Raw genomic sequence first — 26449 nt, forward strand, 5'->3', positions numbered from 1 at the left:
TATAGATTAGAGATGAGCGCACTCGGATTTCTGAAATCCGAGCCCACCCGAACGTTGCCGATCCGAGACAGATCCGGGTATTGGCGCCAAATTCAAATCTGAAACTGAGGCTCTGACTCATAATCCCGTTGTCGGATCTCGCGATACTCGGATCCTATAAATTCCCCGCTAGTCGCCGCCATCTTCACTCGGGCATTGATCAGGGTAGAGGGAGGGTGTGTTAGGTGGTCCTCTGTCCTGGTAGATCTCGTGCTGTGCTGTTTAGTTCTGTGCTGTGCTGTGCTGTGCTGTGTTCTGCAGTATCAGTCCAGTGGTGCTGTGTGCTGTGTGCTGTGCTCTGTCCTTCTGAGGTCAGTGGTGCTGCTGGGTCCTGTGCTGTGTCCTGTTCAGTCCAGTGGTGCTGTGTCCTGTGCTCTGTGCTTCTAAGGGCATAGTTATTTCCCCAATATTCCCCTGTGTTTAAAAAAATAAAAAAAAGTTATTTAAAAAAATACCAAAAACTAATTTTAATTTTTTTTAATTACCACAAAATTTGCACAACCAATCCTGCAGTATAAGCCCATTGGTACTGCAATATTACCAAGTTCACACATTCAGCAGTAAAAGTCCAGTGGTACTGCAATATTACAAAGATCACACATTCTGCAGTATCAGTCCAGTGGTGCTGTGTCCTGTGCTCTGTGCTTCTAAGGGCATAGTTATTTCCCCATTATTCCCAAGTTTTTAAAATATAAAAAAAAAGTAAAAAAAAATAAAAAAATAAAAAATTTAAAAAAATATATATAATTATAACCAAATTTGCAAAACCAATCCAGCAGTATAAGTCCATTGGTACTGCAATATTACCAAGTTCACACATTCTGCAGTATCTTGTGCTACATATAATGGAGACCAAAAATTTGGAGGATAAAGTAGGGAAAGATCAAGACCCACTTCCTCCTAATGCTGAAGCTGCTGCCACTAGTCATGACATAGACGATGAAATGCCATCAACGTCGTCTTCCAAGCCCGATGCCCAATCTCGTAGTACCGGGCATGTAAAATCCAAAAAGCCCAGGTTAAGAAAAAGTAGCAAAAAGAGAAACTTAAAATCATCTGAGGAGAAACGTAAAGTTGCCAATATGCCATTTACGACACGGAGTGGCAAGGAACGGCTTAGGCCCTGGCCCGTGTTCATGACTAGTGGTTCAGCTTCACCCACGGATCTTAGCCCTCCTCCTCCTCCCCCCCCCCTACAAAAAATTGAAGAGAGTTATGCTGTCAGCAACAAAACAGCAAACAACTCTGCCTTCTAAAGAGAAATTATCACAAATCCACAAGGCGAGTCCAAGGATGTTGGTGGTTGTCAAGCCTGACCTTCCCATCACTGTACGGGAAGAGGTGACTCGGGAGGAGGCTATTGATGATGTAGCTGGCGCTGTGGAGGAACTTGATGATGAGGATGGTGATGTGGTTATTGTAAATGAGGCACCAGGGGGGGAAACAGCTAATGTCCATGGGATGAAAAAGCCCATCGTCATGCCTGGTCAGAAGCCCAAAAAATGCACCTCTTCGGTCTGGAGTTATTTTTATCCAAATCCAGACAACCAATGTATGGCCATATGTAGCTTATGTAAAGCTCAAATAAGCAGGGGTAAGGATCTTGCCCACCTAGGAACATCCTCCCTTATACGTCACCTGAATAACCTTCATAGTTCAGTGGTTAGTTCAGGAACTGGGGCTAGGACCCTCATCGGTACAGGGACACCTAAATCCCGTGGTCCAGTTGGATACACACCAGCAACACCCTCCTCGTCAACTTCCTCCACAATCTCCATCAGATTCAGTCCTGCAGCCCAAGTCAGCAGCCAGACTGAGTCCTCCTCAATACGGGATTCATCCGAGGAATCCTGCAGCGGTACGCCTACTACTGCCACTGCTGCTGTTGCTGCTGTTAGTCGGTCATCTTCCCAGAGGGGAAGTCGTAAGACCGCTAAGTCTTTCACAAAACAATTGACCGTCCAACAGTCGTTTGCCATGACCACAAAATACGATAGTAGTCACCCTATTGCAAAGCGTATAACTGCGGCTGTAACTGCAATGTTGGTGTTAGACGTGCGCCTGGTGTCCGCCATCAGTGGAGTGGGATTTAGAGGGTTGATGGAGGTATTGTGTCCCCGGTACCAAATCCCGTCGAGATTCCACTTCACTAGGCAGGCGATTCCAAAAATGTACAGAGAAGTACGATCAAGTGTCCTCAGTGCTCTAAAAAATGCAGTTGTACCCACTGTCCACTTAACCACGGACATGTGGACAAGTGGTTCTGGGCAAACGAAGGACTATATGACTGTGACAGCCCACTGGGTAGATGCATCCCCTTCCGCAGCAACAGCAACAGCTGCATCAGTAGCAGCAACTACAAAATGGCTGCTCGTGCAAAGGCAGGCAACATTGTGTATTACAGGCTTTAATAAGAGGCACAACGCTGACAACATATTAGAGAAAATGAGGGAAATTATCTCCCAGTGGCTTACCCCACTTAGACTCTCATGGGGATTTGTGGTGTCAGACAATGCCAGTAACATTGTGCGGGCATTAAATATGGGCAATTTCCAGCACGTCCCATGTTTTGCCCACACCATTAATTTGGTGGTCCAGCATTACCTCAAGAGTGACAGGGGTGTGCAGGAGATGCTTGCGGTGGCGCGCAAAATTGCTGGACACTTTCGGCATTCAGCCAGTGCCTACCGCAGACTAGAGGCACATCAAAAAAGCATGAACCTGCCCTGCCATCACCTCAAACAAGAGGTTGTGACGCGCTGGAACTCCACCCTCTATATGCTGCAGAGGATGGAGGAGCAGCAAAAGGCCATTCAGGCCTACACAGCCACCTACGACATAGACAAAGGAGTGGGGATGCGCCTCAGTCAAGCGCAGTGGAGACTGATTTCCGTGTTGTGCAAGGTTCTGCAGCCATTTGAACTTGCCACACGAGAAGTCAGTTCCGACACTGCCAGCTTGAGTCAGGTCATTCCCCTGATCAGGCTGTTGCAGAAGCAGCTGGAGAAAGTGAGGGAGGAGCTGGTAAGCCATTGCGATTACACCAAGCATGTAGCTCTTGTGGATGTAGCCCTTCGTACGCTTTGCCAGGATCAGAGGGTGGTCACTCTTTTAAAGTCAGAGGAATACATTCTGGCCACCGTGCTCGATCCTCGGTTTAAAGCGTATGTTGTGTCTCTGTTTCCGGCGGACACAAGTCTACAGCGGTGCAAAGACCTGCTGGTCAGGAGATTGTCCTCTGAAGAGGACCGTGACATGCCAACAGCTCCACCCTCATTTTCTTCCACATCTATGGCTGCGAGGAAAAAGCTCAGTTTTCCCAAAAGAGGCACTGGCGGGGATGCTGATAACATCTGGTCCGGACTGAAGGACCTGCCAACCATTGCAGACATGTCTACTCTCGCTGCATTGGATGCTGTCACAATAGAAAAAATTGTGGATGATTACTTTGCTGACACCATCCAAGTAGACATGTCAGACAGTCCATATTGTTACTGGCAGGAAAAAAAGGCAGTTTGGAAGCCCCTGTACAAACTGGCTCTCTATTTTACCTGAGTTGTCCCCCCTCCAGTGTGTACTCGGAAAGAGTTTTTAGTGCAGCGGGGAACCTGGTCAGTGAGCGGCGAAGGAGGTTGCTTCCTCATAACGTTGAAAAAATGATGTTTATAAAAATGAATAATCAATTCCTCAATGAAGTACAGCACTGCCCTCCAGATACTACAGAGGGACCTGTGGTTGTGGAGTCCAGCGGGGACGAATTGATAATGTGTGATGAGGAGGAAGTACACACTGTAGGGGGAGAGGAATCAGAGGTTGAGGATGAGGACGACATCTTGCCTCAGTAGAGCCTGTTTAGTCTGTACAGGGAGAGATGAATAGCTTTTTTGGTGTGGGGGCCCAAACAAACCAATATTTTCAGCCACAGTTGTTTGGTAGGCCCTGTCGCTGAAATGATTGGTTTGTTAAAGTGTGCATGTCCTATTTCAACAACATAAGGGTGGGTGTGAGGGCCCAAGGACAATTCCATCTTGGAACTTTTTTTTTTGCATTATATGACCAATCAACAGTCGTTTGCCATGTTCAAAAAGTAAAACCAAATTTAAACAAATTCAAGAAATTAAACCAAAAGTAAAATGCCCTGTCATAATTTAAAACAAGAGGTATTGACGTGCTCTAAAACTACTGTATTGTTGTTGTTTATATTTTATAAACACTACACTTGAAAGCTTGAGTCTTTCAATAAAAAAGTAACTGTCCATTGCACGAATATATGCAACAGGGACAATTTTAGGGTTAAGAAAGTCAACTAATAACACTTCGACGCTGTCTGTCTTTATAAACACTACACTTGGAAGTTGGAGGAGGTATTGTGGCCCCGGCACCAAATTTACTACCGGGGCCACTCCACTGTGCAGTCCATATTTAGGTGTATCAGATATTAAACAGCGGTGACAGTTGATGCCCAATTTTTTAATTATATTGTGGCCTCGGTACCAAATTGTGTACCGGGGCCACCACACTACGCAGTCAAGATAGATAGATGCGTATCATAGATAAAGTACATTCAGTGGTGTGGGGCAAATTGAAAAATATTCAAAATGCACTGACATTATCAAAAACAAGAGGTTGTCACACGCTAAAACTCCAACATGTATATGATGGAGAGGATGGAGGAGCAGCCGTATGTGTAGTGTAATGCAGATCTGTTGAAGGTTTTTTATATATTTTATTGTGGTGCCCACTCCTCTACGCAGTCCAGATACATTTATTGGTGCGAATCATACAAGTTCAGGGTTTTTAATATATATTGTGGTGACCCACTCCTCTACGCAGTCCAGGTACATTTATTGGTGCGAATCATACAAGTTCAGGGTTTTTAATATATATTGTGGTGACCCACTCCTCTACGCAGTCCAGAAAGATACCTCGTTGCAACGTTTTGGACTAATAACTATATTGTGAGGTGTTCAGAATACACTGTAAATTAGTGGAAATGCTTGTTATTGAATGTTATTGAGGTTACTAATAGCATAGGAGTGAAAATAAGCCCAAAAACTTGATTTTTAAACTTTTTATGTTTTTTCCAAAAAAAATCCGAATCCAAAACCTTAAATCCGAACCGAGACCTTTCGTCAAGTGTTTTGCGAGACAAATCCGAACCCCAAAAATAATGAAAATCCAGATCCAAAACACGAGACCTCAAAAGTCGCCGGTGCACATCCCTAGTATAGATATACACACAACATGCATCTATATATTTATAATTTCATGCAATTACTTCATTTTCGAACAGCTGTACTCTGAAAATGTTGGCAACCATTACTGAATATAATGACAAACTGTCAAACAACTCATAACAAAGCCTTAAAGTAGGAAATTCACTTTTGCCTATAAATAACCAAATACAAAACCTTTTCAAGTTTAATTGGGGTACATGTGAGCAAAGTAAGGATTTATGTACATGATAAACAAAGCAATGCTTTTAGATGATGAGAAGAATATTTAAAATTAAATGCATTATTAGTTGGGGCCTATGGCAAAAGAAAGATTAAGATTCCTGAAATGAACAGTGTGCCTCTGTCTTCAAAACCCATCAGGGTGCTGTTATTTCATTGTGTTGTGTGATGGATATGCTGAAATATAATTTCATGAGCTACAATAATCTGTGGAATACAGAAATTGGGGGAGAAGGGATTAAAAATTGGGGTCTGGGTCACTGGCGCCATAATTGATGGAGGAATGAAGTGTGTGTGTGTTTGTTAAAGTATATTATTATAATATGCATTTTCTTTTCTAGTTGAACCAGCTGGATAAAGCTGCAGATGCTGCTCATACATTTTTCATGGCCAATCCCGAGCATATGGAAGTGCAAAACGATTTAAAGAATTACCAAGTAAAATCAGATGTCCCATTGGCTGACAGGGAGAGACGTTCTTATATGGTATGTGTACATGGCTGACCTGTTTACGTCACATTACTTTTCAGTGTCTTTTATATTAATGAGTGTATAGTACAGTGGTTACTAATTGTGTAAACACCAATCAAAGGAAACCGCACCACATATGTTTGTCATTATAGTGTATTTTCCACTGCTCATTCAAACTTGCACTTAGTTTTAATCCGTTTGTAAAATATAAATGCGGCACAAATGTAGTCAGTTTAACTATATTTACATTGTTCTTTTAAATTTGTATTATTTCTAAAAGATATGAATCATTTTTACATTTTTTTTTTTTATTTTTTTTTTATATTTTTTTACTGTGGAGATAACACAATGTAAAATGTTACAAGGAAGCGACCACACTACTGCTGTTCAAAGGGACTGCTGTTAGCCTTCTTCTATGGAAACAGAATGTGTTAGTGGTCATAGCAAAACAAAAATAAAAAAAAAAGAATAAACATAGCTGGTCAGCTGGGAGGATTCATGCCTCTGAGGATCTGCCATTGCAGACACTCAAGTTTATAGTCCTTTACATATTGTAACAGCAGCATCGTCCAATAAAAAGTGACAGCAGCATCCTGCAGCACAGGTTTAGGATCAGTAAAAAGGTGGAGCAGAGGACAGAAGGATATTTACAGCTGGTTCTTCCATACATTCTAAAGTACTGTGCAGATAAACCGCTGTATTTGTTTGTATCTCTTATTATTAATTATTATTCTGAAAAAATACTTTGCAATGACAGCCGTGTGCTGTTAAACAGCCACTGGAAGTGCAATGATGCAGCTGATTTTTATCGAGTCTCCAGTCAAGGGTAAGTGCCACTAATTTTCTAGGTACTGCCACAATACAATATTATTTTTATGTTTTGAAAGCAGGTTACCGCACTAGAAGATTGTCCACTTAATTCATTATATTCTCCATTCTTGGTTGCATTGAGCTACAGTATAAGCAATGTATGTGTAGCTGCATTGTAATTGCTGGGTGTCAGATGTATTCTCCTCATTTACAGCAGTACAATCGGTCATTTGAAGGAGTTTTCCATGTTTAGAAATTAATTTTACTGAATAACTGCCCTTACTAATAATAGTACTCTGGAGGTCAATTCCATTTGCTGTGTTTAGCAGGTTCCAGCACTTGCCTATAGCTGGGACATCTACTTATATCCCTTGGCACTGCTCCACTGTGTTTGACGCAGTGTTGTCGGGTAGGGTACATCTTTCTAACATTGTAAATGATGGCACTTAACCTGTCGACATGAAAATGTGGCGGCTATACCCCGGACCTGGCGGCATTGGTCTTTTAATGTCGGCAATGTAATTGGCGACATTGTGAATGTTGTCAATCATACTGACGACATTGTTCATTTGTCGCACAATGCAAGTGTCAGCAGGGTAACTGCTGTCATTTAAAGTGTCAAAAATGTACTCCATCAGTTGTACCCCCTCGATGCAAAGCAAGCAGGACAGTGCTGAAGACAATCAGCTAAATACAGTCAATGGTTTGGGTCCCAGAGGAGGTACTTTTATTAGCAAATTAATTTGTTTCATTTTAAAACTAGAAAGTGTATTTTAAAGTGCTCATGCCCTATGCACAACTATACCAATGGCGGTTTTAAATTCTTAGCTTCATTACATCTATTACTGAATAATAACAGGGTGGAAATAGTACATAAACACAGAACATAAGCAAATACCGAGAAATGCAAACTGTACAAGAGAATATGTAGTTTTCCATAAATACAGAATGAGTAGCAGCTAATAACTTTACAGCATGTCTTCTGTATGCAGTTATTGCTGATTCTCATTCATATTTAATAAAAACAGGAACTGGGAAATGAATATACTATAATAATAAAAGTACTGTATACTGTACGTAGACAGTAAAACATTGATAATTACATTCAATGTACAGAAGAAGCAAAGTGACAGTTATCCATGTGTACAGAATGAGCAGATGCGAACAACTGCAACCAGCATGCAAAATAAATCAATAAGAAAAGTATGACTCTGTAGTGATCTATGGAGGGCAGGTGAGAGTACAGTATACTTTAGCTGCTACTCCCCATTTCTCTAATATGTTACAAATGATTTAAGCAAGACATCAAACAGTGTATTCAGAACCTTGCGCCCCACTAATATTGTGTCTATTGGTCAGTCAGTTGACACTCTCCCTCTCCCTGCAGTGTTTATTTCATTATCATAGGTACTCAGGGCCGGACTGGCCATCTGGCACTTCTGGCAAATGCCAGAAGGGCCGATGGCAAGATGGGCCGATTCAGCGTCCACAGGCCCGCTCGAGCAGCACCACCTTTCGGTGCTCTGCTCGCCGTTTCATTCATTTCTTCCTAAGCGTCCGCTTGTCAGGGCAGAGGAGAGCCTGACAGGTACATCATAACGGAGACTCTGACCCCCTACTGCGCATGCGCAAACAATAAACGCGACTCTGACCCCTACTGCGCATGCGCAAACATAAACGTGGTCTGGAACTTATGCTAACAGTAGCGTCTTCCCGGGCAGGAGAGGTAGGGAAAACTCACTTTGGGCACATAACACTAGCCAATGGAGAACATCAGAGTCTACAGAAATGTGAGTTTAACCACTTGAGTTAGAGACTTGAACCAAGTTTTAGTACTGTGGCTATGGAGGACTTTCATTTGAATTACCACATATATTGTTTATTATACATAGTTATTTGACTTGCTTGATCCTGCTATATATGAAATTGGACTAGAGTTATTCTGGACAAATTTTGGATACAAACTGGTTATACATTTTTATGGATATGGACTGTGGTGGATTTATGATCACTTTGTGAAAAATCAGCAGGTTTCAGCAGTACTAACAAAGCTATGTGTTGTGACCAGAACTACTATTATTGCAATTGCTATTTTGAGAATTATGCTGATATTTTATTTAATATTTCATATTATGACATTGGAAGTTTATGATTAATTTTCCAAATTGCTGTTTTAGATTTTATTCCTGATTTATATAAAATTGTTTAGCACTTATTGACATTTACATTTACTGACACTGCGCCTTGGGATTATCTAATGGTTTATCTCTAGTGTTTTTCTGGAGTTTTCTGGAATTCTTTCCCTACATCTCTATACTGACAAGAACAGGTGAATTAAAGTTTGAGAAGCAGAGCTAACTTTGCCCAGACAAAGAGTGCAAAGAATTTTTTATGCTCAAGACGGGTAGAAGCGTATCTGGCCCTCTTGCCAAAATAGCTAATATCAGCTGCTATGTGAAGGCCATGAGCACCCAAAGCCAGCATTAAGGACATGCATATCTGGCAATGGAAGAGTAGTAACTGGACCTACTGCTAACATTAGCTTTCCATGTCTCTCCAAGTATGGGTTTTGTGTCTCTACTTCAGAGAAGTTTGAAAAGGATTCTGTAGGGGAACCATTGTAAGGCTTGGCAGAGAGGGGAGGGAGATGTGGAGCAGCAAAAGAGGTAGAAAAGTCTAGCTGCAATATTAAGTATAGATCGAAGAGCGAGATGGGAGCGGGGAAGGCCAGTAAGGAAAAGGTTGCAGTAGTCAAGACCAGAGATCAGTGAGTGGATTGGTGGCATCCTGGGAGAGGAAGGGTCTGATTAGGGATATGTTATAAAAAGCCTTTTAGATATGGACATACAGGTAGGGGATCTATTATTAAGAAACCCATTCTCCGGAAAGAATATAAAGTCAATAACTGCTGCTGTCCATTGATAACCGAATAAACACAGACATCATCATGTATATCCTCATACAGGTTCTCCAAAGGGGCTGGGTACGTATTAACGAACCTGAAAATTCCAACAGGCTTTAGTCCTTTAAGTCCTTTTTAATAGGACCGAATGCACAAAAAAAAAAGAAATGACCCCCTGCTGTGTATTCAAGCTAAAAAGATGTGTTGGTTTGGATGCATGGGTCTTCCTTTCTTCAGAAGAGTGAAAGAAACAAATTTCCTCCATAATCTCATAATAAATCAATACATGACCAAATGCATTTACTCTCCTACCGCCTAATACCGAGACTTAACCTTTTCTGGCACTGCACGGCGGTTGCTAACCGGCGCCACAGCGCCCATATATCAAATATATACATTTAAATTAATAAACATTCACTTTAATATATTTTTACATCCCCTAGCACTGGGGTATTAATTCTCCTGTCGCTGGAGCACATTCCAAGATGGACCTGGCCACAGAGGCCCTTTAAAAACAATGTGCAACTGTTTCAATGCCACACCAGCGTGCAACAATATTGTGCATGGAGCTCACAGCAGGTGGGCCTGTGTGCTTTAAATGCCAGGGCTGATTTTTAATCCCAGTCCGGCCCTGTAGGTACTGGTTAGAGAAAGAAAGGTACCAATTACAGGTGTAAATGGTTAGGGGCATGCTTGTGATTTACAGTCAAGCACTGAGATGATAGGCCAGACATCAGACATAGTATGAAGTCATTGCTATTATAATTGCACTTGTAATACTGCCAGGGGTGTTGAGAGGGGGAGAGAGCAGGTACAAAGTCTGGAAGGGGCCCAAGAAGTTTGCATCCCTGAAAACTGCTATTGCTTATATGGGTGCTTAGTTGTTTCTGGGTATAATTTACAGTTAGTTTACAGCATATGGATTTTCATGTCTCTTTATATGCATACTAACTGAGTCTTTTATTATACTAGTTTTGATCAGCAACTTTGGGAAGATGCCTAATGCTCCAACACATTACACTCTGCCAGGCTAGGCCAGTAGTGATTGAGTGTAGTTGCATTACAGATTTTAGCTGACTCTGCGGCTCCTTACAATACAATACCTTTACTACTCGTTGCCTGAAAATACATTTTTTGTGACTGGTTTAACAGATGGAAACTACATTTTGTATTAAACTCATTTTTGGACGCTAAAGTGGAAAACCGTTGAACTGCAAGTATCAAGTCTCATACTTTAGAAAATATGTTACTCTAGCCATAAGCAAACAATCTGCAGTTTTTAGGGATGATGTAGAGGTAACGGAAGTTTAAGAAACAATACACCAATGCTGCTAATATTTCTACAAACACCTGTAAATAAGAGCTTTACACTTGTATACATAAATTATATGCAATTGCTGAAAAATTAGGCCAAGTTACTGCATCAGAGATATTTTTTTTTAACACAGATTATGGCATTTAGCCTGTAGGCTTCAATGGGGCAGGGATTGGTGTGAATGTATGAGTATTGTGTACAGCGCTGCATAATATGGTAAAGCTTTAATAAATAATAAAGATGACGCAATATCTTCTGATATCGGTGAAAGGCATCATAATATAATATTCCTCTTGGTTTGGTTGTCCTCAGACCTATGACTGCATACAGATATTCTAGTACTAAGATTCAGCTGCGGTAGTAGATCTGCTATGACATCACATTTTTAAAACCTAAACTAATTAATATTTATCTATTTTAATTGATAGGATGATTACCACACAGGTGTGAAGCTGTATGATAAGGAGCAATACGAGCAGGCGATTAAGCACTTTGAGGAGGCCTTGAAAGGCTATTATAAAGCCGATGTGGAGTGCAGAGCCATGTGCTGGGGACCACAGAAATTTGATGAATATGAATATGTGGACTACAGTGCGACTCTGTATGAAGTCATTGCAGGTAAGGCGTTCTTATATAATTGTTGTATGATCCATATATTGAAATCCACGTCTAATCTAACATGTAAGTTAACATGTAAGCAAATTGTTCAGTGCCTATATAAAAGTAGAAGGCAGTAGGATGAGTTTTTTTATACAGGACACAGAACGTCAATGTACTAATATTTCAAAGTAAGTCTTCCTTATAATACTCGGCAGTAGTTTTTCATAAATCAAATATTTGAGTGTGTTTTATATTCCCACAATAAACTGTCACATGTGTTTTATGAGCGAATTCTGTCTGTGACAAGCTGCTTGTTTATGTGGAAGAGGCTTAGGCAGAGCTGGATGTAAGCGTTATTGTGGGCAGTGTAATGTGTGGCTGAGGTAAGTGCGAGTAGAAGACAATAGGAATTATTCAAATATAAGGGTATATTTATTAAGCCACAGATATAGGGCAAGTTTACAATTGTTGCTTACCGCAGTGATATTGCTGCAGGTTTACCATGGTATATTCGCTGGGACAGCTGGGTGATGTTCAACCCCCCTGGCGATACTGGCTGGCCATGGTAAGAGTACTCTTACCACTTCTCCAGCCAGTGCACAGTGCCCTGTGTATGAATTACACGGTATTGCTGGATCACACATGCGTGGAACTGGTAAAAATAAATACTGTGCAATATATTAAAGTGCGAATAAAAGCAAAAAAAAATGCTTTATTGGAACAATAAAGGTTTTTCATTTTTAATGTTATTTTTTCCTAGAGGTTACAGCATCCCTGTATATTATAGATATCTTCCTACTTCCCCCTGGTAGACACTGCAATCGCCACCCTGAGTTGTTTGAAAATTAACAAATTTTAAATAATAAGACCTAGCTATATAATTAGTGTTTAATAATGTAAATCTGGATTTCAAATTGCTTAATTGATTGTTTTCAACATGATATCAAATAACCGTAACGAAAAGTCCCAAAAAAGTAAGCACATTAAGAAAGTAAAGAGAAATTATGGCTATTTTATAAACCTGTTTACTGACAAACAATATACAATGTGGAATGTCAGCGAAAAGATCAGGTTACAAAATCTCTATTTACTCAGACATACAGAAGATGAAATGTGTTTATCCAATGCCACTTGCTGTTAAACTATTTCTATGCTGAATCTTTGAATGAGGTTTGTGCTTCATCCTTTAAGCAGTTACGAAAATGGAATTGTTTAGGAATCTGGACGCCATCCACCACACAAGTTGGCTTCATGATATTTTTCCATAATCTCAGCAGGTTGAGTAAATGTTAACAAGTGTGAGATCTAGTATGCAATCCTTCTATGTCTTAATGTTGGCGTATATAACTCGCACATTTGTCATATTTTTGTTTTTAAACATAATTTATCATGACCAGGCAAGAACAGCACATATCTGAAACTAGCAAAGTTAAGACTTTACAGCCAAAAAGCTATTCAAGTGTTTATTGCATGCTACAACATTAATAGACAGTGACTTCTTCCCACAATGGCCAGATACATCTCTAGAAGTTTATTCCTTATCTGGGCATGTGTCCTGGGAGCTGTGGTGTAGTGCTTGCACAATTGATAGGTAGAGCTAGAATGTTCTAGACCTTGATTCCATAAATGACGCCACTTACCACATCTTTTCTATGGGATTGCTAGAAAATACATAATGGTTTAATGTATCACAGAGCAACATATGATATATATTTTGACATTATATCGTATTGAAAAGTAATTCAATTTTGATGTACATTGTACAGTTTAACTGTATTAAACTAGCAGTGCTATAACTATTTTATTTGTGTAGTGCTCCTATCATCTTGGCTATGACATTGTATATGGGAAAATTATATATATATATATATTTATGAGAGAGGCCATTAGCCGAAGGAGTTTAAAATCATGTGTTGTGAGCTGATAATGTTACTCACCACTGGGGGGTTTTAAGGCTGTAGTGTAATCAGCCAATTAGAAAGGAAGTGGGAGTGTCGTGGAAAGAATATATCAAGCAGTGTGAGAAGGAGAGAGCTTCCTGTTTCCTGGATCCGGAGAGAGAAGCTGCAGCATCAGGCTCAGTATCTGTGTTTTCTGGTAACTGTGTTTCATTTACTTTCTTACCTTTTCTTTTGCTTTGCTTCTCCTTCCTTTCTCCTCGTTTTGCTTTCTCTCTCTTCCCCCTTATTCTTGTCCACATTTCCTCCCTCAGTATGGCTTCATCCCGCCCTAGACGCTCCAGATCCACCCCAGCAAGGCTGGCCGGGTCCCCCCCTCCTCTCGCGGCCGTGTCCGCTTCTGCCCATCGCCCTGCTCTCTCCTCCGTCCCCCCCCCTCCTCTCAAAACCAGCTAGAGACGCCGGGTCCTCTTGGCGCGAACAGCCGGAGCAGGGGAGGCGCTGTCGGCAGCAGACCACGTGTCTCGGCCGCCGCAAGAGTAGCTCGCGGGGCAGGCCCGAGATGTGGTCGTAGGTCCAGGGCTCCGGAGCGGGCGGCGAGGCCGCTCGTGTCCGGAGCAATTCAGCGTGTCAGGCAGGCTGGAAAAGCCCGGGGCAGGGGATCTCCTTCCCCCGGGGTGTTGGGTGGCGCCCGGCGGCCATCTTTAATTTCATCCGCTGCGGCGGTGTCCAGGGGTCCTGAGGGCACTGAGGGGGGTGTTGAGGCCCAGGAGGTATCCTCCATGCCTGGCAGGGAACAGAACCCGGGGTCCCCATATAGAGGGCTTGGTCCGGTTATTTTGGACCCCCTGCTTCCCCCGGGTCAAAGTGGGCAGGGTGGGGTTCACCATGGTGTTCTTCATACTCTCCCCCCCCCCCCCCCCCCCCCCCCCCCCCCCCCCCCCCCCCCCGGGCGGTTTAGTGTCGGGCATCAGTCCCCATTTCCCCCCTTTGGTCTTCAGGAGCCCCCTCCCCCCCCCCTTTTTACGGGGTCATGGTTCCCAGGTTTCCCCCCTTCCCCTTCCCCTGGCCGGTGTTCCCCCCCCCCCCCTCCCCCTGTTTCCTCCCCCCTTCTTTTCTCCATGGATGCTGTGGTTCAGTCGGGGGTCAGTTTTTCCTCTAACAAGGCCCCGGGTTTATTAGGTCCCCCCCCGGGTAGGTTTTCCCCTGGGGGTAGTGGAGTGGCTTGCCAGCAGTTTCCCATGGAACAATCAGCGGCTTTCCGCTCCCAGGTCCCGGACCCGGGTGAAACCTGGCGTTCCCAGCCACGTTCCATCAATCAGAACAGCTGGGATAGTGACCCCTCTTGGTCATTGCCATACCCCCCTAGGGGTTATGGTCCCGTATCAGGGACGGGCAGTAGGTGGACAGCCCCTTACCCTCCTCTGTCTGGGCAACACTTTCATGCTTACCCTGAACCCTCCTTGGGCAATATATTTGGCGTTACTGGTATGGTTCCGCCTTTTCCCCCGGTTTCCCAACAAGGGGGTGGGGATCAAAGGGCTCCCCCTCAAGCGGGTTTTCTGGGTCATCTCACGGCCTCAACCCCGGTGCCGGCCCCGGCTGGGGTCCTGCCTCAGCCTTTATGTAATCTGCCTTCGCCGAATTCTAACGTGTTTTCTCGTCCAGTTTCACAGGCGCAGTCGTCCTCCTTAGTTGTTCCAGCGGGCATGGACAGGTCACCTTCTCGGTCCCAGCAGGGAGGTGAGGCGGAGTGTGCGGCAGTCCAGCAAGAGTCTCAACCAGGCGGTTCGAGGGATGAGGGCGGAGCGGGAGTCGTTCTGCAGGAGGCGCAGGGAGCGGATGGTGAGTACGATGGTTCTACGATAAGCAATACATACATGTCCGGTTCAAGCATATCTACCACTAGTGATGAGTCAGCATCATCTTCCCCCAGGCAGGGTCAGCGCAAGCTTATCAAAATTCTGAACACTCATTTCGGGGGAGCTAAGAGGAAGAGCGCAGATCGACTGATTTCAATTTCTCCCACACCGGCAGGAGGTCCCCTGGTTAGATGTGAAAACACGGCATTGTTGATAGGAGTTAGGCGCAGCATGAGGCACAAGATTAAGAAAGGTCATTATGTGGATATATTCGAGCTGACAAAGGTCACCCAAAAGGAGTTGGCAGCTGCGTGCGCACGAGGGGGAGTGGGGGAGGATGCATACAGAAACTTTTCCAATTGGCTAACAGGGTATTGCGTTTTTTCAGCTTGTTATTTAGAAACTAGACCTGACGCAATCATAGACGTATGGAAATATCTTCACCTTATTAACGAGATGCATAGTTGTGAACGCCCAGGTACCTGGAGATTGTACGATAAGCTGTTCCGGGAGAAGGTGCACGGTCAGCTTTATATGCCCCTGGCTTTTAAGGATGTTGAGATCTGGTTGAGATTAAATAGGGCTCAAGTGTGGGAGGTGAGCACGGGGTACGGTCCTCCGCAGTTAACCAGGTTTCCATATGGGGGGAGACGAGGTGCTCCCCAGTCCTCCAAAAACCGTTGTTTCGCCTTTAACAATTCATCATGCGGGAGGGGGGATTCGTGCCGGTATAGACACGTCTGCACCAATTGTAGAGGTAGTCATCCCCTTAAAGAATGCCCTAGGGGCTCCGTCGGAGTCGGTAGGGGACGGGGAGGGGCGGGGGGTTCTGTCTAAAGCGGACTCCCCCATTATATTCCCTACCCTTTGCAAATGGCTGTCCCTTTACCCAGATGCGGCGCAGGCCTCTTTTCTCAGGGAGGGTTTTCGCCTTGGTTTTCGTCTTCCCATAAATAGTGGGGTGGCGGGTACTGCCGCCAGAAACCTTCGCTCAGCGTATGCACACCCCGACATTCTAGCGGAAAAAGTAGGTAAAGAGATAGGCCTTGGGCGCATGGTGGGTCCTTTTTCATCCCCTCCCATTCAAGACTTAGTCATTTCCCCGGTGGGAATAGTACCTAAGAAGGCCCCAGGAAAATTTAGGTTAATCCAGCATTTATCTTACTCGGCGGGTAAGTCAGTTAATGATGCTATTGACCCCCAAATTAGCTCAGTGGTGTACCAGTCCTTTGATGATGCGTTAGCACTAGTGAGAGAATTTGGCAATGGTGCGCTTATGGCCAAGTTGGACATAGAATCGGCTTTTCGCCTCCTTCCATTGCATCCAGAGTCCTTTAAATTTATGGGTTTTAGAATTCAGAACCGTTACTATGTGGATCGGTGCCTGCCAATGGGCTGTTCAGTATCGTGTGCATATTTTGAGGCGTTTAGTTCATTCCTCCATTGGTGTATCGGGGCAGGGACGGGACATCGCGGCATTGCGCATTACCTGGATGACTTCTTGTTTATAGGTCCGGCTAATTCCCCTAGTTGTAAGGAAACACTGTATGCTGCGCAAGCGTTATTTCGGGTGATGGGGGTGCCAGTAGCTGCAGACAAAACGGAGGGCCCGGCCACATGCCTGAGGTTTTTAGGTATCGAAATTGACACATTGGAAGGTTGTTGTCGTTTACCATCTGATAAAGTGGCAAAGTTACAATCCCTGATACGAGAGGTCTTGGCTGTTCCATCTTGTACATTGCGTAAAGTTCAATCATTGCTAGGTTCTTTCAACTTTGCCTGCCGAGTAATACCCATGGGCCGAGTATTTTGTAGGAAGCTTCAGCTAGCAACGTCAGGCTTGCGTAGTCCCCATTCCCAGGTGCGTTTGTCGACAGAGATCAGGGAAGATCTAGGCATATGGAGTCGTTTTCTAGTGGTTTTTAACGGTGTGAGAGTATGGCCAGCACACGCAGTAGCTAGTACATCGTTGGATTTGCATACAGACGCATCAGGCTCGAAAGGTTTTGGTGCCTTTTTTCAAGGGGAATGGTGCGCGGCACCCTGGCCGGAATCATGGAGATCCGAAGGCCTGGTGCGAAATTCTTTTAACGTTAGAGTTGTTTCCCATCGTTGTGGCTTTGGAGCTGTGGGCTGTCCGGTTGCGCGGCAGGAGCGTGGTTTTTTGGTGCGACAACTTAGGTGTGGTGCAGGCTATTAACAAGCAAAGCGCCTCCTCACGTACGGCGATTAATTTGCTCCGTGTCCTGGTGTTGAGGTGTTTAGAGTCTGATATTACCTTTCGGGCACGTCATGTTCCTGGCGTGGACAACCAAATAGCTGATGCTCTTTCCCGCTTTGAATGGCAGCGTTTTAGATCTCTGGCTCCACATGCAAGTTTAACTGGCTTACAGTGTCCTCCTTATGTTTGGCAGATGGTTCGTTAGGGATAAGGTGGCTAGCAGAAGCGTCCCTGGCTCCGGCAACTAGAAAATGTTATCAAGGGGCATGGGAACGTTGGTTGAGTTACTGCGCATCTTGCAACAGCGACACTTCAGGTCAGATTCCCTCCATTACGGGTTTTATGTGGAAGTGTTACAACGAAGGGGTTTCTAGAGCAAAAATGGGGTCCCTTTTGGCTGGTATTTCATTCACGGCTAAGTTGAACAACGCGCAGGATCCCACAAAGTCATTTATCATAACTAAAGCGCTGAAGGGTTGGTCCAGGATTCAGCCTATAACTAGCGACACACACCGGCCGATTGACGGGCAAATTTTAGCCAGATTGATTGCGGCATTGCGTTATTTAGCTACAGATGACTATGAGGCTTTACTATTCGGGCTGGCTTTTTCAATGGCGTATCACGGAGCCTTTAGGGTTAGTGAGTTGGTAGCCAGATCTAAGAACGACATAGGGGGAGCTTTGTTGTTTAGAAATGTTATTACAAACTAATGTGATACGTTGTAAGATAGTCAAGTCCAAAACGGATCAGATAGGCAGAGGTCATTGGTTAGCGATTACGGAGCAGCAGGAAACATCCATATGCCCGGTCAAGCTGGCCAATCAATTCGCTAAAATTCGCCCCCCAGGGGAAGGTTTGTGGTTAAGTCATTCGGACAATACGCCAGTAACTAAATTTCAATTTAGTGCTTTGTTAAAACGGGCCCTTGGGGAGGTTGGCCTTAACCCTGTTGAATATGGCACGCATTCTTTCAGAATTGGGGCGGCCACCGCCGCTGCAGCCAGAGGGGCATCTGTCAATGAGATTCAAGCGCTAGGGAGATGGAAGTCACAGGCCTACAAGAAATATATCCGGCCGGATAAATGAGCCTTGTAAGGGCTCTTATATATATGGTCATGTTTTCTCCTTATGTCTCTCATGGTTCTTTATCGCTTTCATCTCTTCTTTTCTCATCTATCACTTGGTGACCCAGGGTTATGCTGCTCGCTGTGTTAAACGGGGGCATGGAGGGATTTTTCCTCTTGTTTTCCTTGGCAAGGCCTGATTAGTGTGTGTGCCTCCCGGGGTTTACAAGGGGTTTTTACCTACATATGGGTTACCAATTTTCCATTTCATTTTGTTAAGAATTAAAGAATAAAGATAATTTCAGCTTAGCGAGACAAAATAGATAAAAATAAATAAATAAATCCGTCAATAAACGAGACAAAATAGTTAAAATCAATTGCTTCTAGAACTAAAGATAGGTTCTTTTTTCCTTTTCCAATATTCGAATTTAGTTGGGGTGGCCCCTCTGGTAGGGAGGGGATACCTCAGCGAAGTGTTAAAATTGAAATAAAAATAAAAATAAAAAAATAATATAGTTCTGTTTCTTAACACGTTTGTTTGGTGGATCAGTTCTCAGATACGGTTATGATTGATGAGACTATTCATTCTGTTTTAGGTTTTTCGGTGAAGAAGACAAGGATATGGGTCGTGGGTCATTCATTTATCTTTTGGGCTGCGAAGCACAGGATAGCGGAGAGGTGGTCCGGTTTCACACACCCAGTTGACATCCGCTGGTTGGGTAAAAGGGGCATGGTATGGGCGGCTTTGATTCCCACGTTAGGGGAAGAAATAGAAGTACACGGTACCCCGGATATAGTGGTCATTCATTTGGGAGGTAATGATGTAGGAAAGGGCAAATCCCTTGATTTAATCATTAATATTCGTGAAGATCTCGCACAGATACATGCCCGATGGCCTTCAATGAAGGTTTGTTGGTCCAACATTATACCTCGATTGTCCTGGAGATCATCTATCCCCCCGGCCACATTGATAAAGGTGGTTAAAAAGATAAATGGATACGCAATGCAGAACATTAGGGGCACGCAGGGGGTTGTCATTAGTCATCCTGGGTTAACGGTAGACAAGAGGCATCTTTTTAGAGCAGATGGGGTTCATTTGTCGCCAGTAGGAACGGTTTTGTTCATAGAGAGGATTTTTTCAGAGCTCAAGGGTTTAGTTTTTTCTTTAGGTGGCGGGCCGCGTGGTCCGTAGGGCACTCGGCTGTGGCAGGAGAGCATGGCAGTCATAAGGTTGTTAAACATACGGTACTTAATGTGTTGGCAATATAGCCTTGGTTCCCTCAATGTTATTAGACTCGTTGGTACTCTTGTAAGGAGTATCAGGTTTTTGCCTAGAAAGGGCTTGACCAGTTTGAGTTCAGAGGGTATTGAGTTAATTTATAGTGTATAGTACCGGCCAATAGTTAAGGTGTTAACCTAGGTTGGTGGAAAGGAGGCGATCTTCCACCGTATTGGTTCATGTTGGTTTTAGATGGCTGCCCTTGCTCTTCGCCACCTCTATAAAGAAAAAGGTCCAAATTGCTTATAGCTTTTGATAGTATTGATAGATAAAATAAAATAAAGATAATTAAAATAAAATAAATAAACATATAATTTAAATAATAATAATGTAATAAAAGGACCTTTTTTATTCCAAACTTAAGTCGGTGTCCGTGTCTTTATTTTATGGTCGTATATGTGGGGATGTTTTTAAACAAAGAGGGGAATGCATTTGAAGGGTAATCAACACTATGCATTTTATTATGAGAGAGGCCATTAGCCGAAGGAGTTTAAAATCATGTGTTGTGAGCTGATAATGTTACTCACCACTGGGGGGTTTTAAGGCTGTAGTGTAATCAGCCAATTAGAAAGGAAGTGGGAGTGTCGTGGAAAGAATATATCAAGCAGTGTGAGAAGGAGAGAGCTTCCTGTTTCCTGGATCCGGAGATGGTTCCAGGTTATTCATTATATTCCCTCGTCACGAGGAGCGAGGTTTTTGAATGGCAGGAGAGCATGGCAGTCATAAGGTTGTTAAACATACGGTACTTAATGTGTTGGCAATATAGCCTTGGTTCCCTCAATGTTATTAGACTCGTTGGTACTCTTGTAAGGAGTATCAGGTTTTTGCCTAGAAAGGGCTTGACCAGTTTGAGTTCAGAGGGTATTGAGTTAAGTTATAGTGTATAGTACCGGCCAATAGTTAAGGTGTTAACCTAGGTTGGTGGAAAGGAGGCGATCTTCCACCGTATTGGTTCATGTTGGTTTTAGATGGCTGCCCTTGCTCTTCGCCACCTCTATAAAGAAAAAGGTCCAAATTGCTTATAGCTTTTGATAGTATTGATAGATAAAATAAAATAAAGATAATTAAAATAAATAAACATATAATTTAAATAATAATAATGTAATAAAAGGACCTTTTTTATTCCAAACTTAAGTCGGTGTCCGTGTCTTTATTTTATGGTCGTATATGTGGGGATGTTTTTAAACAAAGAGGGGAATGCATTTGAAGGGTAATCAACACTATGCATTTTAATATATATATATATATCTCTATCTTGGAAAGTGAGACACTGTTGAATGCAAACTAAAGATAGATAGCACCAATCGGTAGACAAGATAAGCAGTAAAAATACATTTGTATTACGTTGGCACAGAGAGCAGATTGCCTAATGGTTTATCCTGACAGACAGAAAGTGCTCTGCAAAGGAGCAAGTTCCTATTTGATAGAGAACTATTTTGATCCCATCTCGCCACCTAAAATCTCTACTTCCTCCACCAAGCACACCCAGCAGAAACTGAGATTCTCAGTAAATATATATTTAATGTGGCTATTGTGATGAAATTTATACAATGTCAGCAACAACCCTTGCAATCCACACATGTAAAGAAATCAAACCATAGATGTCCATAAATTAAGTTTTGTGTAATAATGTGAAATGACACAGGGAAAAAGCATTGAACACCTGAAGAATGGGAGGTGCAAAAAGACCTGGAAAGCCAAGACACCAGCTGAAATCTATCGGTAATTAGAAAACAATCCTGCCAGCTGGTTCAGCCACAACTGATGGCCTATATTAAGGTGTCTCATTACAAAGGTGTCACACAAAAAACATCTCATGATGGGTAAAAGCAAAGAGCTCTCTCAAGACCTTTGCTTCCTTACTGTTGCAAAACATACTGATGGCATTGGTTACAGAAGGATCTCTAAACTGCTGAATGTTCCAGTGAGCACTGTTGGGGCCATAATCCAGAAGTGGAAAGAACATCATTTCACCTCCACGACCAAGTGCTCCTCGCAAGATTTCTGACAGAGGAGTTGTCCAAGGACCACTTGTGGAGAGCTTCAGAAAGACCTGGAATTAGCAGGTACAATTGTTTCAAGGAAAGCAATAAGTAATGCACTCAACCACCATGGCCTGTATGCACGCTCACCATGCAAGACTCCTTTGCTGAAGAAAAAACATGTTGAAGCTAGTTTAAAGTTTGCTGCACAACATTTAGACAAGTCTGTGAAATACTGGGAGAATATAGTGTGGTCAGATAAGAGCAAAATTGAACTCTTTGGATGCCATAATACTCACCATGTTTGGAGGAAAAATGGCACTGCACATCACCCCAAAAACACCTGTCAGGATCTGCCTGTAAGCCCCTTGCAGTGCATGCAGCTTTGCCTGGCAGCTCCTGCCTCCTGGACTATCAGACTTTAATATTGTATGTTGCAGCAGTACCTCTATCCTCCAGAGGTGCTGCTATTGTGCCTTTTTAGTCCCTTAGGAGTTAACCTGCTGCACTAATTATCCCTGGCACCTGGGTGTTCACTATGTATACCTGTCTCTCCCAGCATTCATTGCTGGTTATTGATGTTACTCTCTGTTGTCACATCCTGTTGTTACTTGTTCCTGCCTTCTGATATGCTTCTGGTTACCTGCTGCTCAGGATCTCTCCATACCTCCTGCTTCCCTGCATTAGCTGTGTACCTGGTGGTTTCTGCAAATTCATATTACCTCCTGCTTCCTGCATCAACTTTGCACCTGGTATTTACTACAACTCATGATTACCTGCTACTTGTACATTTTTGAAAATAAACAGTGTTTTCACCATATTCATGGCTCCTAGCTGTATTCCTGTATTTAACCGTGACAGCACCATAACAACAGTGAAGTTTGGAGGTGAGAACATCATGGTGTGGGGCTGTTTTTCTGCACACTGTACTGGCATACTGCATATTGTTGAAGGAAGGATGAATGAAAAATGTACAGAGAGATTAATAATAAAAATCTGCTGTTATCTACCAGAATGTTGAAGATGAAACGAGTGTGGACATTTCAGCAAGACAATGATCCCAAACACACAGCCAAGGACACTATCAATTGGTTTCAGAGAAAGAAAATAAAATAAAGCTGCTAGAATGGCCCAGCCAATCACCTGAGTTGAATCCAATTGAAAATCTATGGAAAGAACTAAAGCTCAGAGTTCATTGAAGAAGCCCAAGGAACCTTCAAGATTTGAACACTATTTGCGTTGAAGAATGGGGCAAAATCACACCTGAGCAATGCATGCGACTAGTTTCTCCATACAGGAGGCGTCTTGAAGCTGTCATTACCAACAAAGTCTTTTGTACAAAGTATTAAATAAATTTCAGGAAGCGTGTTTAATACTTTCTCCCTGTGTCATTTCACATTAGATATTTACTGAGAAAAATGTTGATGTATTCAATACTTATTTCACCCGCTGTATTTGTTAAACACCGTACAATGGCTTGAAATAGGAGAATGGGGCCATAGACAGTGGAGGGCTAGCAAATTTTAGCCCGGGGGTCAAGACTCGTCTTAGCAGCCTGTTAGATACATAATAAAGGAAATAATGCAGGTGACCCAGCCCAAGGTAGCCTACTATGGGACCAGCCCTGGGGGACAGATGCCTCCCTACCCCTCAACATAGCCTGCCCCTGGCCACAGACAAGACACAGGCAGAGTGAAGTGTGGTTAGAAATGTACAGGCACAAAAATTTGGAGTGTGTCCTAGGTGAGAATTAATGTATCTAAAATGAATGTTAAACAACAAAATTTAAGTGACTGACTGGTCAGCGCAAATGAATTTGATAGGGAAATAACTTTGCATTATTTATCTTGTATTTATGTTTCATATAGTGTAAAAAAAAAAGCTTCTAAAGTTAATTCAAACTTTAAAATTCTCTAAAATGGAAACCCATGCACCTGGCCATTCACTCACATTTCCCATACTGCCACTGCGAAAGTTTTCACTTCTACCACTGATGATGATGATTATTTATTATGAGCAACAATAATCTTTAGATATGTAGTGCCAACATATTGCACAGTGCTTTACGTAGAATCTTTTATCTTTAACACCAGTTCCTGTTCCATTACAGTCAGTACTTTCTGCCCCGGCTAGCTGGTGGGTACAGGCAATCAATACCAGAGGACCCCCTCCCGATTACACGGGTGTTTAACACAAGTACATGTGGGCAGACTCTAGTGCAGTGCACATGAAATATTGGGCACCAGACCATCTCAGTTCAAGCAAAGCAGTTTTATTCATCTCCTCTCCTCCAGTTCAAAAGAACATAACGGTTGCAGGTAAAGGTTGTATGACCACTTCAGCTCCCCATGTTGTAGGGACAAGTATTTCACAGTATCCATCAGAGCTGATCATACATACATGCAGATGGTAGACATGATCCAGAAGTTCTTGCACCTCACTAGTGCACACCATCCCCAACTTTCAACCACGCTGCTGCCACACAGCAACCCGCCCACCCCCTCAAGGTATGGTGGTACTTTTCAAGGAAGCTCCTACTGCTGCTGTACAGGGTGCAGCCCCAATATCTGGGGATCTCCCATCATCTCTCTCATGGTGGCTGAGAATGTCTGTTAAGGGAAAATACTTCCAGATTATTTTATAGTTGTTACACTTATTTGTCAGGGATCTTTGCATAACCTCACCATAGTCACACACTGACTTGCTGACTCACAGCACTCCCCTGACTGCAGGGTCCAACCGTACAGCTGCACATTGTACTCTCCCTCCTGCTTAGGACAACATAACTCTGACTCACAGGGCATCTGAACTCTCTCCCTGGGTGCTGACACTCCTCTGGTCTATTTCTAGGGGCTCTCTTCCCTCCCCTTCACCAAAATGTGCTTCCATGGCCGCTGCCATGTACTCAGCCCTATCAAGGGTGCCATTTGTCCATGCCTTTCCTTTCCAGGCACAGTTCTCCAGCAGCTCCTCATCCAAAGATCCAAAGGCTCTACAACATTTGTAGTGGGGGGATTATCTCCATCATGTCCTCTGCCATACAGGAGCACTTTTTCCTGCCCTCCTGTTTTACTGGTGCCCCTTCTGCGGTATCCCTGAAAGTTGAGATCCCCCAATCTGGCACGACCGCTCTTTATGGGGCTCTTTACTGCCCTCACTGGGCTCTTAAATGCAGCACTCTCCGCCCCACCCTCTTACATTACTGTCCATACTGGGCTCTTTCTGCTGGGGGCACTGTCCTCTTACAGGGGTCATTGATTTTTTGGCATCTCGTTGCACCTTCTGCGCTTCCCCTCATTGACCAGGGATCACCTACATCCTGCCTGGGTCCCAGCTTATCATGGCTACTTCTCTCCAGTTGGGCGGGATGCCAACTTTATTGAATCTGGCTCCCACCTGAACTGCACGTTCCTGACCCCTCCCCCCCCCACCTGCCCCAGGGCACGTCTGTGCGGCTGGCCACACCCCCATCAATAACATGGCGGGGGCCTGGCATGGGCATGGCGGGCGTCTTTCTTCAGTGACCACTGATACCTTGTCATCAGCCACTCGCTCAAGCCCCACAGTTCCCCAAATCAGATGCCGCAACATGCTCTTACATGACACTCAGACCTTACAAATGATGTAAATTTTCCAACTAACCCCCAAAATGCTCTGCATGCCCTCAGATCCCACATGTACTCCAAAACTTGCTTCTGAATTTTTCACGTCACTCTAGCTCACCCCACACTCATCTTTCACTGAGAGTACTAGTTACCGTGCAATACTAATCTAATACTACTTGTCTTAAAATTACCTTATCTTGCTTTAATCGGTGAAACAATCAAGAATCACCATGTGCATTTATAGGTATTTATATAGCTGCTGTTCTCTGCTTATAGATATACTCTCCCAGAATGTCTGTACGAGGGCCTCAATGAAGCAATTTGTGGTGAATTGCATCATTTTGGCCCCGTTCCCAATGGCGTGATGACGCAATCATGGCATTATGTAGTGGAGGCAAAGTATGCTTTGTTTTTCTATTTTTTTCTGTATCCTTTCATTTCAGCACATATTCATCTGTTTTATACCTGATCAAGAGACCTCATAAATTTCACAGTGAAAACCATACATCTTATTATTAGCAGAGGGATTCCTAGTGTGAGTAAGAGTTTCCAATAGCTGACCTCATCTATTGAAAAGAATGTGGCTCTAGTGATGGCCAAACTTTGCAACTACTCTATTTCGTAAGCCCCCTCAAAAGAATAATGTTTGGAAGTACTATAGAAACAAATTACTAACAAGATCCTTTTGTGGACTTGGAGCCAAATATAGTATTTCCCTTGCGTATGGTCTTTTGTTTAGATAAAAAAAAAAAAATTGTTAGGGCAATGATATCACTTTTTAAAATGAATAAATGATCCAGTGACAGCAATGATGCCAAACCTTTAAAACAATCAAATAGAAATGAAAATCATCATCTTATTACACAACTAGGAACGCTACTAATGTCTTTGCCAGCACAGCTTTTCCTTAGTGTATACCATGCCACTGAAGCCTCAGACTTGGGA

The 26449-nt window shown here is 43.3% G+C and overlaps 2 protein-coding genes across 2 annotated transcripts in view; both read left to right on the top strand.

The window, feature by feature from the left end:
• Positions 1 to 26449, top strand: part of P3H2 (prolyl 3-hydroxylase 2) — a 134321-nt gene that overhangs the window by 73556 nt on the left and 34316 nt on the right. The window contains exons 2-3 of the mRNA XM_075202299.1: positions 5837 to 5980; positions 11421 to 11610. Coding sequence (XP_075058400.1) covers positions 5837 to 5980; positions 11421 to 11610 — 334 coding nt within the window. The remainder of the gene's footprint in view (positions 1 to 5836; positions 5981 to 11420; positions 11611 to 26449) is intronic.
• On the top strand, positions 14566 to 20280 carry LOC142143986 (uncharacterized). The gene is made up of 2 exons (XM_075202300.1): positions 14566 to 15335; positions 19235 to 20280. Exons 1-2 carry the CDS (start codon positions 14612 to 14614, stop codon positions 19828 to 19830), a joined length of 1320 nt encoding a protein of 439 aa, XP_075058401.1. The 5' UTR covers positions 14566 to 14611; the 3' UTR covers positions 19831 to 20280.

Source organism: Mixophyes fleayi, chromosome 3, assembly GCF_038048845.1.
Source record: "Mixophyes fleayi isolate aMixFle1 chromosome 3, aMixFle1.hap1, whole genome shotgun sequence".
In the NCBI taxonomy this organism is placed as follows: domain Eukaryota; kingdom Metazoa; phylum Chordata; class Amphibia; order Anura; family Limnodynastidae; genus Mixophyes; species Mixophyes fleayi.

What these genes read in the sequence shown, in the direction of transcription:
- LOC142143986 (XM_075202300.1), top strand. Translation starts at nt 14,612, where the DNA reads ATGGATGCTGTGGTTCAGTCGGGGGTCAGTTTTTCCTCTAACAAGGCC. An exon ending in GGAGGCGCAGGGAGCGGATG is followed by an intron (nt 15,336 to 19,234) that starts GTGAGTACGATG and finishes ATTCTGTTTTAG; the next exon opens with GTTTTTCGGTGAAGAAGACA.